Below are 17,867 nucleotides of genomic sequence, written 5' to 3' on the forward strand. Positions count from 1 at the left end.
TGGCTGTCCAGCCACAGGGTCCAGATTTCTCCTTGGTCATTACTTCGAGGTCCACACAGTTTAATACATTTAGCGTCATACTTGGCCATATCATTTAGCTCGTGTGCTGTCTCTGTCAAATGGTTGTTGGTTAGTCACTCACTCTACAACACAAAACGGCACTTTAAAATAAAAACTCTGTGCCGGAAATTTAGGGTACTTAAAAATAAAATTGTTTTGTTTTGTTTTGTTTTTTTTTACAAACTTGACACATTTGCGAGTCACTTGCCGTCCATTCAGGATGGACCTGCGACCTCCTTTTGGACTGCAAACCACCAGTAGGGAACCACAGCCTTAGATCCAGCATCCATTCCATTGGACACTGGGGTGATCATGCGTTTCTTTACCATTGAAAACTATGCTCTTCATTGTCACAGCGACTGAATTGAGCAGACAGTCTGAAGCTAATTTAAATCATGAAAGACCTTTAAAGAACTCACGGTATAATTTCTCACCCCCCTCAGGAGAGAAAGCAGGGATGACTATATCCTGCACATCATGAAAGCCTACTCATTCATTTGCCCTGCCTTGATTTACATCCTGCCACCACCAGCTGCCAGAGCCATTTTGTGTTGGAGTGTTTGGAGAGCTTGGGGAGGGGGGCGGCGGGGGGGGCTGTTGAAGGCGTTTTTAGAAAAGGTCTGTGTTCTTTTAATGTGACAGAAATCTGAACTGGAGAACCTCTCCTCGACGACATTTGCAGACGGATCTAGCCTTGACCAAGTGCTCGTGCTCCGGGGCCGTAGAGTGAGGGAAGAGACTTGTGGCAAAGTGTCAGCAGGTTCCTGTAAACATATATAAATGCCTCATACACTCGCTGCTTTATGCCAGAGGCAGCAGGAGAAAAATGAGGTCTGAACTGTGACTTGTGTGTGGGAGGGAAAAAAAGATTGTAAGCCGGGGATGGTTATACCATTGAAAAGAGGAAATGAGGGTGAGGGTGAAGGAGAGAGGGAAAATGGGGTGAGCAAGAGAGGTTTCCTAAGCTAATAAAATGCTCTGAGGGACGGAAGCTGCCAGCCAGCATTCCTGTGCCATTAGATAAGTTAGCTCGCTGCAGCCTCCAGTTTCTCTGCAGTGCTGAAGTGGCAAGCTGAGGTCACCACCGGGGAGTGAAGGGGGATGGTGGGGGCAATAAATTCAGAATGTTTTTGTGCACGGTCGTTGCTCCTGATCCTCTGAAGCTGTTTGCTTGATGATTTACTTTTGAATTTACGTGCAGAAGCTGCAAATTAATTCATCTTGCCTCTGCCGTGCTGTCCACTTTGTGCTGTGATTTCCTGCATTAGCATGAATTGTATTCACTGCAGTTAATTTTTTTTTTTTTTTTTAAAGTGCAGTTTTAGTTTGGTAAATTTTTGCAAATGTGCATACGTGTGACATTTTAATGACAAGCCGTCGCCAGATGAACAGTATTTGGTTTCCTCAGGGGGAGACATACACAGAGAGTCGTGTGATCCTCTGGAACTAATTTTAGATTTTAAATGCGAGGTCAGGTATCGCACTCAGCGCAGGTCGGATTGTGTAGCTCACACCGAGTGCTACCAAATTCACACTAGCCAAATGGCGACACAGAAGCTTCTAAGTGTGATAGATTGCAGCAATACCAGTGAAGTCAAGGAGCTTCTCTTGCACACTCAGTTACAGTCTGTCACACTGAAGCGCTCACGTTGAATCGGTTTAACCCAGGAGCTTGTTTATTTGTTTTTTAAGAAGCTGTACTAGTCAATCCATATTCTCTCCCCAAGGTAGTACATTCCTGGGCTGCAGAGTGAGATAGAGGACTGCAAAAAAAAAATTATTTGCCTCCAAATAATTCTCCTTGAGGGAAATCTCTTGCACTGTGAGTTGGCTTATTTAAATAGGATGTTGAGCGAGTATTCCCCGGTAACCTCGGTGCGATCATTCATGGTGAGACCTTCTGCCAGTATCTTAAAAAGGGTCTACAATACTGACTGCAGTCGAGTCTGTTCCAAGTCATTTAGGAGATATAAGTCCGTCTTGCCCCTACGGCTTTACTGTGTGAAGAAGATTAAAAAAGGAGCTTTGACTCGTATAACTATCTCGCATGTGACACCCTTTAGCAAAGATCAACGCATTGATGCAGCAGCCATGATGCACTTTGGTGCAGTTATATATGAATCTCGCTGTAAAATATTCACTATTGAATATTTTTTTCTGTGTAATCTGCTTTTTTCTCAGACTCAAAGGGATACTTTGCTGATTTTCAGCCGGCTTTGTATCATGTGTAAATGAATTAAGGTGAACTTCCCTCCATATTACCAGTACCCAGATCTCCCTGCTTACTGCATCATCTGGTGCATTTTTACTGGCTTTAGGGTAGAGGTGCCGCAATCAATCGCAAAAATGTATTGGTTGTCAACTCTTAAATTAATCGCCAACTAATTTGATAATCGATGAATGGACTGAATATTTTTTTGTTAGGAAAACTAAAAAGTCAGAATTTACTGTTTCCAGCCTTTTAAATGTGATTATTTTCTGGTTTCTTTACTTCTCTATGACAGTAAACTAAATGTCTTCAGGTTGTGGGCATAAATTTGGGCTTTGGGAAACAGTGATCAACATTTCTCGCCGTTTTCCGACATTTTAGTCTGCCACCATGGACACAAAGAGTGTAGAAGCAGATTGACAGAGAGACCCACCCATCTCTTTCTCTCAAACTCAAACCAAACTCAAATCAAACTGTAAAACTAAGCAGTGTGTTTCCTGTTTGTCGTCTAAAATGTTTTCAGAAACATATTTTAGCTTACTGTGCAACTGTAATTTGAGATTGTTTGTTACCGGCATGGATGTATAAAGAGAACTGGATACAGTGTTCATTCCTATGAAAGTTGTTCAGTGGCGCATGAAGCCAGAAAAGCTCAGTTTTTGTGGCATGAAATTACCAAGATCTTCCACATTGTTACACACATAAAGCAAGAGTACTAGACTCCACCAGCCATGCGGCTGACTTCGAGTTTAGTGCTCTGCTAACTTGAATGTGGATAAGAATAATTTAATCATGCAGCTCTTCTAGACTTTTGAAATGTTGTTGTTGGACCAAAGAAGATCACATTAGTAGACGAGTCATTTCTAGGGTTGGGTACCGAAAGTCGGTGATTATATGGAACTGGTACCTATACGCCCGATACCTACTGGACCGAAACAAAACGCACATTATGGTGCCTCCTTTCGGTGCTTTATTTTTTTAATGCTGTGTCTCCCTCTATTGGACGTTACATGTAACAGAATCATTCATTCATTCATTCATTCGTTCGTTTGTTGAGTGTATATTATTATTTAAAGGCACACTAAGCACTGTTGGGCGTCACTTCTGTTTACGTTCAACAATGTTATCAAACACAACAGAGCTAGCTCACGGAGGTTGTAATATGCAAAAAAATGTATCCACTGATTCACAGACATCTCTTTCACAATGTAAGTCTATGGGGAAACGTCTACTTTGGGCCCAATAGCGTCACATGACAGACCCAGAAGATGTAATTCCACGTTTGGCCACCATTTAGCATTTGCTTCAAAGCCCAGCGCTGTTCCAGGGGCTTGGTTACCAGTCAGCCGCCATATTATTTTCTGTGTCAAAAGGGCCAAGCTTTCATTACAACATCCACCAGCGGGCGCATTTATTGGTCTGGTGCGGTGCAGTGCATTTTGGTAGTTGAAGGTTCTCTACCTCTTGAGCAAAAGTAAATGCCACAGCCCTTTTCCTTGGTTTTCTGTGGTAATGGAACACCAATGTCAAAAGTATTTGTGTCTTTCTACTGCATAGACAGCCTATGACCTATGACCTATTTGTCTCCTTGTCTCACAGGCATGCTGGTGGTCAATGTTACTTGGAGAAACAAGACGTATGTGGGCACCCTGTTGGACTGTACACGGCATGACTGGGCTCCCCCCAGGTAAGGAGAATTCTTCTGCGGTTGAAATAAAAAAACAAACAGGTGACATTTAAACAAGCGTCATTGTGTACGTCCTCTAATAATGGGACACGGTTTGCTTGGTTTTATTAAAACTGAAGCTACACACACTGATTTTGCATCGTATCTGCACTTTACAAAGAATTTAGTGTCATGCAGTGTAGTTGTAAATGTCAATGTAGAAAAGGACTCATGGTTTCCATGAATCATTGATGCTGTCTCTCTATCCAAGCTGCACTTGGTCTCTTAACCTTTTCATATTCTGTGTGATATGAATCTGTTGTAGTAGCATCTGCTCGAGGATATACGGCCTGATGCACAAACTTGCTTGTGTGCAGCTGATGGACCTTCCAAGTCCATGTTAGCCTTTATCTTGTGTCTGGGGAAACAGGATTCATTGGCAAACGGCTGACGTCCCAGGAGGTAGCAGTGGAAATAGAAAGCTACTCTTAACAAGCCAGATTGCAGAATCCAATTATTGGACTAATAGCTTTTCCTCAACACTGTATAACATTCTCCATCTCAAAGTTCTGCAGTTTCTCAGATTAGTGTTATGTGGGTGGCAGCTTAAGGTGTTTGTAATTTCTGGCTATTTGCCTTTTGTTATGCAAAATACCCAGGTTGTGTAAAATACACTGCCAAGCACTTGCTTTGATTTAGAGCACCGGCACTGAATCTAAATGTAAATATAAATCTATATTTGAAATGCATGGTTAAGTGCAATAGAAAAAAAAAATCAAGATTAAAGCAGCGCTAATGGAAAACAAGGAGAGGTTGTATCACACTAATGTATCACAGTATATCACAATAATGTTCAGTAAGTGAGGTTTGCACAGTAAGAGAGGTTTGCCGGGCTGTGTTTTGCACCAAGATAGTCTTACAGTGTGCAGCACAACTACATTAGGGACACACCATGAATAATTCAGAAAGCTTTCAACGGACTGAATATAAACTTGGGCTTGTAATGAGTCTAAATTCCTCTACCACTGTCAGACTACGGATGTATTCACATCCCCTGCTGGGGTTGAAATTGTTTGGAGAGACTTGCAGAGGAAGCTGTGAGTCATACCAGCCCGGTGTCTCTCTTTGTCACAGATTGCTAACCTTCACTGCTGTGCAGAAAGATAATTACATTACTGTTATGGAGAGATAAGGCCAAACTGCTATTTTAAGTATTTGAATGCCTCTGTGTTTTGATTACAAAGCAGTGAGAATGTTCACTGCTGTCTTTTCAAATGATGTTTACATGCCTTTGGTTTGTCATGTGGCTTTGTTTAAAGTGCTTACTCACTTACAGTGCACAAAATATCAGGGACAGAACAATGGTGTACATATTTTGATATCATAGCCATTGTTTATCATAGGGTCTGGACTCAAAAGGACTTAACCCCCCCGAGTATTTTCATCATTGGAATTACTGTTATGACTTTAATTATTTATTTATTTATTTTTTGAATTTCCCCTGAGACAAAGTGTAATTGTGGCATGTAATTTGGCACACCAAAATAGTAAATAACAGTGCATGTGAGAATCCCAGTGAAAATATAAACAGACCTCCTGCATAACAAACTTAAGAAAAGCAGAGCCTACAACCCATGTACTATAACTTGAATAGAGACAATGCCCAAAGACAGACCTTTTTTGTTCCTTGTACCTTGAGAATCAAATGTTTTGGTTCTGTGTGGTTACCTAGCAGATAACGAGGGTAACAGGGGTTTACACAGTAGCTGTGAGACACATCTACACCTCCAGATAAAAGGTGTATTTAACAAAAGATCGCTTGTCTCATCTTGATTACACACAGGTGTGCTATCCATAACACTTGAAATCAACTGACTGCACAATGACAGTTTAGGTGTATGATTGTTAAAGGGTCAAATACTTGTTTTTCTTTTGTACTCGTTTGTACTTACTAAGATTAATTATAGAGTACTGTTGTCAAGAAACATTGTCAGTGAAAAGAGTCAGTGACATTCACACTGATAGAATGTTGAAAACGTTTTATTGGCATTGTATCATTCAGTCCCCACAGCAATATTTTTTAAAGGTATACTTTGCAAGATTGTCAGTTACTGTGTGGAAACACGCTTGCCAGTGAAAGTGAAAGTAAAAGCCAACCCCAGATCCACTCTCATTTGGCATTTCGCCTTGCTGTATTTGCATATTGTATTTCTATCTGTATTTGTGTGTCTCTGATGCCTGCTGCTTACGGACTGGCACCTGGTCACTCCCTTTTTATAAAGCCCTGACCTCACCTAAGCACTGTGGGGTTACACATCCAGAAACATCTCGAACACAGAAGATAAGAAAATTAGAAAATACAGGCAGAGAGCAGTCTCTTCAGATAAATTTACTGCCACATACTTTAAGTGGCTCATAAGTGATGATTGAGAGGGATTACTTAAGTCTATACGTTGTTTTATAGGAAAATCCTGGAGAGTATGTCTTTAAGAATAAATGAATAGCTGTATGTCCTTTGTATTGTCCCAGAATCTGAGTTGTTTTGAAATCAACCACTGATGTGCTATGAAGTCACTAATTCTTAAACGTGATTTTTGCTACTACTGCAGGTTTTGCGAATCTCCCACAAGCGATCTAGAGATGAGGAATGGCCGTGGTCGAGGTAAGCGAATGAGACCGAACAGCAACACCCCTATCAACGAGAACAGCAACTCGTCGGACAACAAGGGCACCACCAACAACAAGACGCGTGCTGCCTCTAACAGCAAGGGCCGGAGGGGCAGCCAGACGCCGTCAGAGCGCCGCACCCCACCTAACAGCAACACAGAGGACATCAAGGCCAGTCCCTCCTCAGCTGGAAAACGCAAGACCAAACCAGCCTCGGACATGGAACCCAATTCCAGCTCAGAGGACACCAAAGGCAACAAACGCATGCGGACAAACTCCAACAGTGGAGGGGTGGGACCAACAGGTCTCCCTATTCCTTCTATTAAGACTGAGCCACTTCCACCTCCCCTCGATCGCAGCTGCCCCTCTCCAGTTCTTATTGACTGTCCACACCCTAACTGCAACAAAAAGTACAAGCACATCAACGGTCTCAAGTACCACCAAGCCCGTGCCCACAATGATGATGACATCAAGTTGGAAATAGATGGAGATAGTGAATATGGAGAGGACTCCACTCTCCACCCTGAACCAGGGAACTGTAATGGAGCATCTATCTCACAGAAGGGATGTCTGTCTCCGGCACGTTCAGTTACTCCAAAAGGCAGGAACTTTGATGCTCAAAGTCCTTCCCCATCTCCAGGCAAGTTTGGTTCAAAGCAGAGTAAAAAGAAAATTGCTGAGACAGATGCGGAGATGGGAGGGACACCGACAGATGGATGTGAAGACGGGCCATGCCTCACTGATGAGGCCAGTAATGATGGTATAGATGATAAGAGAGGATCAGACAAGTCTAAAAAGGCTGGCACAAAGGCTGATAAAATGGCCCAGAAAAACATGAAGTCACCACGGCCCGTTGGCCCTGGCTCGACAGCAGCCCAGCAGATGTATCCTTTTCCTCCTGGAAACCCAAATTCTTCCCCAGGGCTTACCCCAATGATACAAGGAATTCCCAAGAGTCCCCAAATGAAGGGCGCACAGCCTAAACCTCCTGTCATTGGAGATCCTGTCACAAGTAGCTCCAAAGACAAGAAGAAGAAAGACAAGAAGAAAAAAGATGGCGGGAAGGAGGCTGACAGCCCCAAGCCTCCAGGAAAGGGAGGGAAACTGGAGGAAGGAAAGCTTCCATACCCTGAACCTTCTGATCAAGGAAATAAGGGGGAAGGACTCCTCAATGGTTCCTCAGATCCTCATCAGAGTCGCTTGGCCAGTATCAAGGCTGAGGCTGACAAAATTTACAGCTTTTCTGACAATGCCCCAAGTCCATCCATTGGCGTAGCTAGTCGGATAGATGGCAGCGGGATGCCACAGCCCCTCACGCCACTTCACGGGGTGAACCAGAACGGTGCTGACAACTCTTCAGTAAAAACCAATAGCCCAGCATATTCAGACATTTCAGATGCTGGTGAGGATGGTGAAGGGAAACTAGAAGGCGTCAAAGTCAGGACAGAGGACCAAGGCGTCAGGGAAAGTGTCAAAAAGGCGCTCTTTCCAAACCAGACACCCAACAAAGATTCCCCGTACTATCCTGGCTATGAGACGTATTACTCACCCAATTATGTGAACCCCAGTCCTGGTGGGCCCAATCCAGGCACACCAGTCGCTGAAGGTCAGGTTAAGATCAAAAGGGAAGAGGAGCAGGACCAAGCTGAGGAAAAAGTCAAGGTTGAGGTTCATGAAGACCGCAAACCTGACAGCAGTGCTCCCAGCCAGCAACAGCAGCTGCAGCAACAGCAGCAGCAGCAGCAGCAACCCTCAGTCATCCAACAACGATCCAACATGTACATGCAACCTCTTTACTACAACCAGTATGCTTATGTGCCCCCATATGCATACCATCCTGATCAGGCCTACCATAACCACTTGATGAACACCAACCCAGCCTACCGGCAACAATATGAGGAGCGGCAGCGACAGATGGCAGAACAGCATCGTGCTGAAAAGAAGTCAGACGTGGCCATGAAAGAACGAGAAACCTCCATGAAGGAGGAGTGGAAACAAAAAAGCCCAATGCCACCAAGCCTCTCCAAAGCCCCAAGTCAGTCAGACCTTGGAAAGACGCCGCAGCCCCCAAGCAAATCTAGGGACTCACCCTCTGAGCCCTCCTCCAAATCCCTGGGAAGCATAAAGGGGGAGGACCCAAAGTCCCAGCAAGCTGAGGGGCTAAAGATGAAGCTGACCGAAGGGGGGCACCATGGAAAGGAAGACTCCAAGCAAGCACTGGAGTCAAGAGGTCAGGCAGGGATGGAGCAGGCCATGTGGTACAGACAGGTAAACGCCAATCTAGTATAACAGTGTTAGAATATATATGCTTGTCAGTCTGTTTCAGAGTTATTCCTGTATGTAGATTCTTATTTGTGCTGACATGGACCTTCTTTCCCGCCTGCAGCAGTACCCTGAGAGCCAGAAGCCCCAAGCAGAAGAGGAACACCAGCAACAACAACCTCGATGGAAAGATGAAAGGGACAGAGAACGGGAACGCGATCGTAAATTAAAGGATGACAGGCCCAGACCCAAGGACAGTCAAAGTGGGCCCAAGGAGGACGGCAAAGAGGGCAGTGACCCCAGAATCACTTCTGAGGAACACCGGGCCATGAGCAAAGACTCTCGTTCTAATCCCCACATGCAATTCTCATCACCACTAGCACAGCACCAAGGCTACATGCCCTACATGCATGGTTACCCCTATGGACAAGGCTATGACCCCAACCACCCTGGATATAGAGGCATGCCCTCGGTCATGATGCAGAATTACCCAGGTATGACATTAGATTAATTCCACATCTACATATGTGTATGAGAGACATTTGCAAGATAAAGTCGTTCATTATGTAATCTTTTGGCTAATAAGTTAAATCATTAATTGGGTGCAAATCATCCTTGGTTTCTTTTGATCAAATGTATGTCAGACTAACATGAGCACTGATTTATAATGGTGATGATGATGGTGACCCAACCTACATTTTAAGGTGTGTACAATGGCTTTTAAATTAGATGGAAAGGCAACACAACATGCATTGCTTTTTGAAAATACAATGGCTCCAAGGATTTGTTCTTGCAGCTTTAGATTGTCTGTATGTTCCAGTCTCAGCAGGATCTCAAGTGTTTTGTGATTTCATTCAGAACTGACTGAATTGTCTGCACAACAACTCAGATGTTGTTTGCAGCATTTTTTGTATTTCACAAGAAATCGCTTTTATGTTTAAGAACAGCAAAGCAGCATGAAATAATTGCAATGATTTGGTGGAGGTTGATGGGGCCAAAACACAGCATGGAAATAATGTGCATGGAAGTTATAGAGGTCAGGTCAATTAAGGGTTGATTTTGTGGTTCTGAATAAGATTATTGTATGTGGAAAATCACATATAGTTGGGGGAAAAATGCAGGCATCTGTCCATTCATAAGTTTTATTGCAGAAATATTGAAGGGTTTTGCAATATCCACAAATTCTTGGAAGGTCATATATATGTAGCCCAATGCCCAATGAATATAGTATGTGTGTGGTTAAAGTGTAAGAAATAAATGCTAGTATTTAATCATACTTCATGTGATTGACTACCATGTGTATCAGACATGGCAACCCAGTTACTGATAGCTTACATGGAGAAAAATGCCGGTCCTGTAGGAAAACATAGGTATTTTTTTAACCTGGACCCTATTTCCCATTTTTTTTGTGTCAAAGGGACTAATGGGAACAACAGCTTTTTGAATTGGTCCAGCATTGAGAGAGAGCGCTGCAGCCGGCAGCCGCAAAACAGCCTGCAATGTAACCACTTGGGTCGTATGGCAACGTCAATTTACATCTAACAAAAGTACTTGTTTTGTCACTGACAGGCTCACATTGTTATTCTAAGTGTCTGACATTATGAAGAGGATCTCGACAGAGAGAGACTTTTTTGTTAAAGAGCAAGGTCCTTTTTATTTAACCAGAAACAGCCATAAAAATCACAATCACCAAAGCCACCAGACTCTATTCAAATATATTTTATATATATATATATATATATATATATATATATATATATTTCGTTATTGTGGAACACACTTCATTTATCGTTGACAATAATTCATCCAGTTAGATGTGAAAGTTGATTGGCTCTATACACGCTAAAAGTACTTTTTTTTTTTTTTTTTTTTTTTTTTGAAATGGAATCTGGTGAGGTTAATGATAGTGATTTAAATGTTGTTTCTTGTTAAACAAACAGGATCTTACTCTTTAACAAAAAGGTCTATCTCTGTCGGGATCCTCTCCATAATGTTGTCAGACACTTAGAACAACAATCCAAAGATATCAGTGGCAAAAACAAGCACTTTGAGACATACATTCACCGTGCCGAATGCCCAGAGTGGTTACATTGCAGACAGTTTTGCCCTGTTGCTCAATACTGGACCATTTTGAAAAATTGTTGAGGGATACAAAAACATGAGGAAAAAATGGTTAAGCCACTTTCCCTTTGTAAGTGAAAAGGGCCCAATGTGTTCGACCACATTGCTGGATCTACAGTGTGTGTTTTTATTTTCAAGATCAAAATGATCCCATGTAGAGAAAACATGCTGGTACTGGACTGTTGCACAGTCTGTACCTGGATGTTGCCCTATTAATTTGATGATGTGACATTTTGCCCTGAAGTCAAAAAGGACTCGTCGGTGACCTAAAATCAATCGTGTTGATTATTCAGTATGATTGATGAGTGCATTAATGAAGAATAATCAATCATCACTTGTCAAATTTGTATTCCACCTAAACCTGATTTTAATCCATCAATATTCTCCATCACTTTTAGGTTCGTACCTTCCCGGAGGCTATCCGTTTTCTCCGTATGGCAGCAAAATAGCCGGAGGTGAGGAAGGCGGCGACAAATCTCGCGCCAGCCCTACCGTCACCAAAACGACAGCGGACTCCAAAGCCCTGGATATCCTGCATCAGCACGCCAGCCAATACAAGAGCAAATCCCCCACAGTGGGTGACAAGCCACCCCATGAGAGGGAGCGGGAGCAGGACAGAGGAGCCGGTGGAGACAGAGATCGGGAAAGGGAGCGCGAGAGGGAAAGAGAAAGAGACGTGGACCGACCACGCTCCTCGCCCTCGCAGCGCATCATGCCCTCTCACCACCACCTGGGATACCCCCTGCTCTCAGGGCAATATGACCTGTCCTACGCCACAGGTCAGTCAGTCCTCAGTTGTCCTGCCTCTGCTGTTTGACAGAGGATTCACCACACTAAATGTTATATATGTACGTAATCAGGTACTATGTATGCAAAGTAGATTAACTTCAATTAAACAAGGCCCACAGTGCAGAATACTTAATGTTCGTAGATGCAGATGACCAATCAGCGATTTAAATTCAGAACCTAAATAGAAAATATCACTGATAGACAAACATTTTCCAACTCGCCGTAGGTCTCTCCTCATCAGCTATTGTTGCCAGCCAACAAGCAGCAACCCCCTCCCTCTACCCACCACCACGGAGGTGAGAACGGTAAGACCCCCTTTAGTTGGAGAGACTCTCAAAACACCGATCGAAACACACAAATGTGCAAACATGACAAATGCAGCTGGCAGACGTTGTGCTTCACATGCAGCTGTTGTTAAAAATATTTAGGTGAGCACTGACACATGATAAAAGCGTTTGTTTTATTTGATTTAAGGTGAAGAGATCACCCTGCTCTCTGCTCTGCCCTCTCAACATTTATGTCGCAGACTTGGAGGCAGCAAACTGTAAAGAAAACAAATCGTGGCCAGACAAAGCTCTCGCCACTCTGCTGCAATCTAGTACAATATGCAGTGCAGCATTTAGCCCCTCAGCTCATCCATCCTAAGTAGGTCCTCTGAGGACAAGTGGATCATAGTGGAGATAATAGAGACGTGGAATGAGCCCGCCATGACACAGAGTCACAGCGGCCTGCACTGACATCTGGTGGCAGGTGTCTGAAATTACACCTGACTGATTTGATAAATAAATGACTGGTATTGAATCAACTTTATGATCATATTGGAGGAAGTAGCTTGTGGTGCTGTTGAACTGAACTGCATTATACATCGAGATGTGTCCATAATTTAGCTTCCCTTCACTGATATAGATTATTGCAGTGCTCCTTTAACTGGCCTGGAATCGAAAAACTTCAGCATACTCAGTCTTTTAGTACAGACTTTAACACTCTTTTACTTGTTTTTAACCTTTAATGGTTTGCAGACTCTGTGGTTTTATAATCCTTCATGAGTTCTTCGATGCTTCACTGCTTGCTTTTTAAATACACACAAGTATAACACAAAGAAATGGGCAGTGCAGCTTTTGTTAACTATGCTCCAGAATTATGGAATACCCTACCAAAAGCTATAAGACGTGCAGAATCAGTGAACATTTTCAGACGACAGCTGGCAAAACCATTTTTTAAAAAACCATTTTCTTATTAGTAGTATTTTTTTTTATTATTTTATAATTATTCTTACTGGTTTCTGTTCCTTAAACCTTCATTCATATATATTTATAATAAACGGTCTTTTTATTGCCTAATTTAGTTGTCATTTTGTTTTAATGTGTTTCATTTTTATTGTGTAGCACTTTGACCTACATCTGTTGAATAAAAAGTGCTCTATAAAGTTTTTTTTATTACTATTATTATTACAGTTATGTAAATTGGATCGACAAAATAATAGAAACACATGTTATAGTATAATACAGTTAAAAGCACCTCTAACTACATCCTCTAGTATAATAATGAAGTGTAATCAACACCTCTCTGAAGCAGTTTCAGCATAAAGTGAACAGTAAACTTTTATAAAATAGAATATGTTTACAGTTTATGGATGACTTTCAGAAATACCATAAAAATATACTGCATTACAAGTAAAAGTATTAAAGTTTTATTCACAAAATGTACTTAAAGTATCAAAAGTAAAAGTACTCATTATTCAGAACAGCTGGTTCGAGAATTGAGGTGCTAAATTATTGTATTACAGTGCTATCATTTGTGCTTTAATGTGTAGTGCTGTAACTGGTCAAGTGGAGAAAATCATAAGTGCTATATCACAATTAACTGGACTTGCTTGAGTTTCTTGAAGATGTTTCGCCTCATCCAATAGGCTTCTTCAGCTCTGGTGAACTTCCTCAGTTCTTCCTCAATGCCAACGATAAAGCACTTATGATCACCACGACCTGGATGACTGAGAATCTTCACCAACAAGTGGAGAAAGCTATTTTACATACTGTCAGTGTATAAAAAAGCCCCATAATTTTTTAAGCTGATCACATATTATGTTTTTAAAAATCTTTACCTACAAACTAAATTTGATTCTCAAATAAATTTAGCACAGGTCCTTAAAAAGCCTAAAGTTTAATTTAATAAATGCCAAACCTTAAAAGTTATTAAATAGTGTTACATTTAAATTTCTCAAGCTTAATTGACACAAACATTTTGTGATTGTATAACTTATCAATCTTGTAGTTTCTTTTTGTCAAAGTGAGTCAAGCTGTTCTGTGTCAAAGCCCAAATATCTGACGCTACATATATTTAAACCACTGAACCTAATAACTGAAAGTCTTTTAAAGATATGATGAGATAATCCTTTATTCATCCCACAGTGGGGAAATTTGCACTTACCACTTTTACAGTTGCCTGTTGGCAAAATGTAGATTGATCTTACTCACTGTAGTAACCATATTCCTACATAAAACCTACCTCTGCACAGAACTACATATGTGTTACCTTTATATTTAGGTGCAGTGCCAAAAAAAATCTGTCTAACATGGTTAAAAATCATCTTGAAAAGCATTCATTTTTCTGGTAGGAACCCTGGTACAGTTATTCCTTCTGAAATGTAGTGAAGTTGAAGTATAAAGTAGCCTGACATGTTAAAGTACAACTACCTTAGAGTTACATTTAAGTACCGCTGTGTGCCTCATACAGAGAAGAGTTAGAGAAGTGTGTAAAGCATTTATTTATCAGCACCCTGTTCTTTCTGTTTGTGTATTTTCTGTGAGTAACTCAGTGATCTGATAATAAATAAGTCTTTCTTTCTTCCACAGGGAAACCTGACCGTCACACCTCAACCCTGCAAAGATTCATGTGACTGGCTCACATGAGAAGAAAATCTCCCGGGTGTTACCTTTTAGACATCAGTTGAATGGTGTTTCTATCTATATTTTTAGTTCCTCTGCCCCGAGGCTAGGCAGATTGTTGTTTTTTTTGTTTTTTCTTTTGTTCTCCCCCTCGTAAATGACCCCAAATTTTCCAAACCTTGGACTGTAACAGGACTGATGATAACCCAGGTTCAAAGCCATCACTCTGCCTCACCACGCAGAGGAAACACCAACCCGCTGATTATCTAGTCTTTGCACTGTCAACAAATACAATGCAAAAAGAGACTATTGGACTGCCAGAACAGCTTTTTTGTTGTTGTTGTTGTTGTTTTTGGTTTTTTTCTTTCTTTGACTGCATTGTTTTTTCGTCACACGCAGAAAGAAATTGGCAGGGGGGTTCTGATGAGCTGGGTGGCTGATGGGAAAGGGGAGTCAAACTAAATTAAGGACTGAAAAGAAAAGTGAATCATACTGAGATGATTTCAACTCTACGTCTTTGGCTTATTGTATGCCGCGAAACAACAGTATATCCTTAACTTGACAAATGTTTGGCTATATTTCGTGGGGGAGAGGGAATATGGCAACAGCTGCTTCTTCAGAGACTTGAGAGCCTGAGACTGAAGTTTTTCATTTTCCATCATCATTGTCAATTCCCATCCTCTTTGAACCCTCAGTTCTTGTTTCAGGGATGATGTCGTCATGTTTTTTTTTTTTTTTTTGCGAAGGGACCGCACACACCTCAATGGAGAATAAACACTATTCATGTTTTCTTTTCTCAGTAACACTTCTACTCCATATCATTGTGTTCATCCTTGAATGTGTCTGATGCTGGTATGAGTCCTGTTTTTCCTCACAGTGAAAGAGGTCACATCTGTCGTTACACTCAACACGGTGAAGCCACATTAGCAAGCGATGAGTTCACAGGGGCGTCGTCACCACTGCGTTAGGCCTCTCGTTGGGGTTTTGGTGTTTTTTACTGTAAGACTGCTTCGTTCAGCTCGTCAAGTTTGATTGTTTTTCTGTAAACAATGTGAAATTTCACTCATGTAACTTTTTCTGCTGTAATATAGACTTTTAGCCGACTTTTCTGTGCATAAATGTTTATATTTATCCCAGCACGCAACTGTTTGGAAACTGTCACTGTTAAATAGCTTTCAGCCTTCACAGCGTTTAACATCATGTGATCAGATCATTGTTCCCTCAATGTCTTCAAGTGCGTCTTCTTCGCCCCAGCGTTGGTTGTCTTGCTGCACTTTTAATGTTTTTTTTTTTTTTTTTTTTTTTTTTTTGTATTCACTTGGCCTCTACTTTTTCAACATCACAAGCTTGGTTCACATTTCACATCATCCCAACATGCAGCGTGCAGCTAGACTGCCTCCAGACCTCTGAGTCGCTGTCTCGGATCTTTCTCAACGATACTACAGCAAATCTGACAGATTAAAGGTCCAGTGTGTAGGATTTAGGGGTTTTCGGTTGTGTATAATCACCTGAAAGTATGAATTGACTTTTTTTTTTTGTTTTCTCAAAATGAGCTGTTTATATTTACATTTATATTTAGATAAGGCCATTCACACTTTCACGTTGGACAGCGTAGTTAGCAGCCCCTTCATGACAAGCCAAATTGCCTTGGAAAAATGCTGATTTTAAAGTGAAACTGTTTTATTCAGGGTTTTTACCAGTTTAAATCACCTGGTCTGTTTGTTTTGGAGAGGAGGAGACCTCTACGGATAATTCGCCTCCCAGTAAAAACCTCCTGAATATCTGTTGCCCAGAACAGACGAATGCCAACCAACCAAACACTGGCTCTAGATAGGGCCATTTGCGCTTTCTTTTAGGCCAGTGAAGTTAGCACCCCCCCTGTGATGAGCCAAACCTCCTTGGAAAAACACTTATTTTTAAGATGAAACTGCTTTATTCAGTGTTTTTACCAGTTTAAATCACCAGGTGTGTTTGTACTGGAGAAGAGGAGACCTCTGCGGAAAATTCAGCTCCCAGTAAAAACCTCCTGAACATCTGGACCTTAAGTTATCAGAGAAAGAAAGTGAGCATACAGTAGCGTCTAGGGCTGAAGAAACATGTGAAACTACTTCATTCAGTGTTTTTACTGGTTTTAATCACCTGTTTTGGAGAGGAAGAGATCTCTGCAGATAATCCTGAACAATGAACACTGAAGGAATTCTAACCGGGAGAAGTTTCAGCTGGTTGCACTGTGCCATTGTCACCACTAGGTGCCACTAAATCCCACTGAATCCTACACACTGCTCCTTTAAAATCAAAATGGTAGATCAGTCTGACTCTCAGACTGTTCGCTGACAAAAGGGCAAAAATTTCTCATGGTGCTTCGCTTGCTCGTGTGGCTTCACCCTAATACACATTCACCTCGGACAGTTAGCGTGGTTTCCTCACCGGCTAGCTCTGGATGAACTGGGCCAATGAGTCTGGTACCTCAGACAAAGTGTTTTAAATTACCTTAAAATAAAATCTCTCAGCTGTTACAAACAGGAGCCAATCAGATGCAGAAAATGAACTTAAATAAAGAAAAAGGGTGAGCCGATGAAAAGCTTGGAGCAACGTGGCGAAAACGAGTTCAATGGGACCTTGATCATGCACACACGCACACACAGCTGAAGCAGGAAGGCTCAAAGTTCAGCTGAGAAGAAGCACGTTGCTCTGGGCTTTTCCTTTGGATCTCAAACCGGTGGAGCCACTCTGTAAATTCACTTTAAAGCTACACAAAAAGTGACAGTCATCACGGCCTGTTCTACCAGAGGACCCTCTTGGGCTTTAAATTACAGTTCTCTCGTACCTCAGGGGTTGTGAGTGAAATTCTATCCAGATGCTATTTGCATTGATTTGAGAGGGCTTCTGTTTATGGTTGGTGGGGGAGGGGAAGCACATTTTCTGCTCTGAGCTGGAGGTGCTGCTCTAGTGCTTTCATTCATACATGACAAATTGGCTCAGGAGAGGGACTTGTTAAAGGTTTAATGCCACACCGTGCTGTCGTGGGTCGTGAACAGTCTTTACGTCCCTCTGACGCAGAATATTGACCATGTTGTCATTAAATTTTATTGATTTTTACACTTTTAAATGTCCCCATTGTTGTTGTTTTTCCTCATTAAATACTGTATGTGATCCACCAGTTGATCTAACGCCCCCCCATGATCGTGAAACCGCAGCTCTTCATTTC

The 17,867-nt window shown here is 41.8% G+C and overlaps 1 protein-coding gene across 2 annotated transcripts in view; it reads left to right on the plus strand.

The window, feature by feature from the left end:
• The window catches only part of LOC125901739 (zinc finger protein 609-like), a 109,646-nt gene extending 94,247 nt beyond the window's left edge, over positions 1-15,399 (plus strand). Inside the window, exons 4-9 of one of the 2 annotated variants that reach the window (XM_049597623.1) lie at positions 3,869-3,956; positions 6,545-8,870; positions 8,989-9,358; positions 11,384-11,764; positions 12,001-12,079; positions 14,627-15,399. In XM_049597623.1, the coding sequence (XP_049453580.1) occupies positions 3,869-3,956; positions 6,545-8,870; positions 8,989-9,358; positions 11,384-11,764; positions 12,001-12,074 (3,239 nt within the window). In that variant the 3' untranslated portion in view covers positions 12,075-12,079; positions 14,627-15,399. The remainder of the gene's footprint in view (positions 1-3,868; positions 3,957-6,544; positions 8,871-8,988; positions 9,359-11,383; positions 11,765-12,000; positions 12,080-14,626) is intronic. The other variant, XM_049597632.1, reaches the window with a different exon arrangement.
• The last annotated feature ends 2,468 nt before the right edge of the window (positions 15,400-17,867 follow it).

Source organism: Epinephelus fuscoguttatus, linkage group LG2, assembly GCF_011397635.1.
Source record: "Epinephelus fuscoguttatus linkage group LG2, E.fuscoguttatus.final_Chr_v1".
Classification (NCBI taxonomy): domain Eukaryota; kingdom Metazoa; phylum Chordata; class Actinopteri; order Perciformes; family Serranidae; genus Epinephelus; species Epinephelus fuscoguttatus.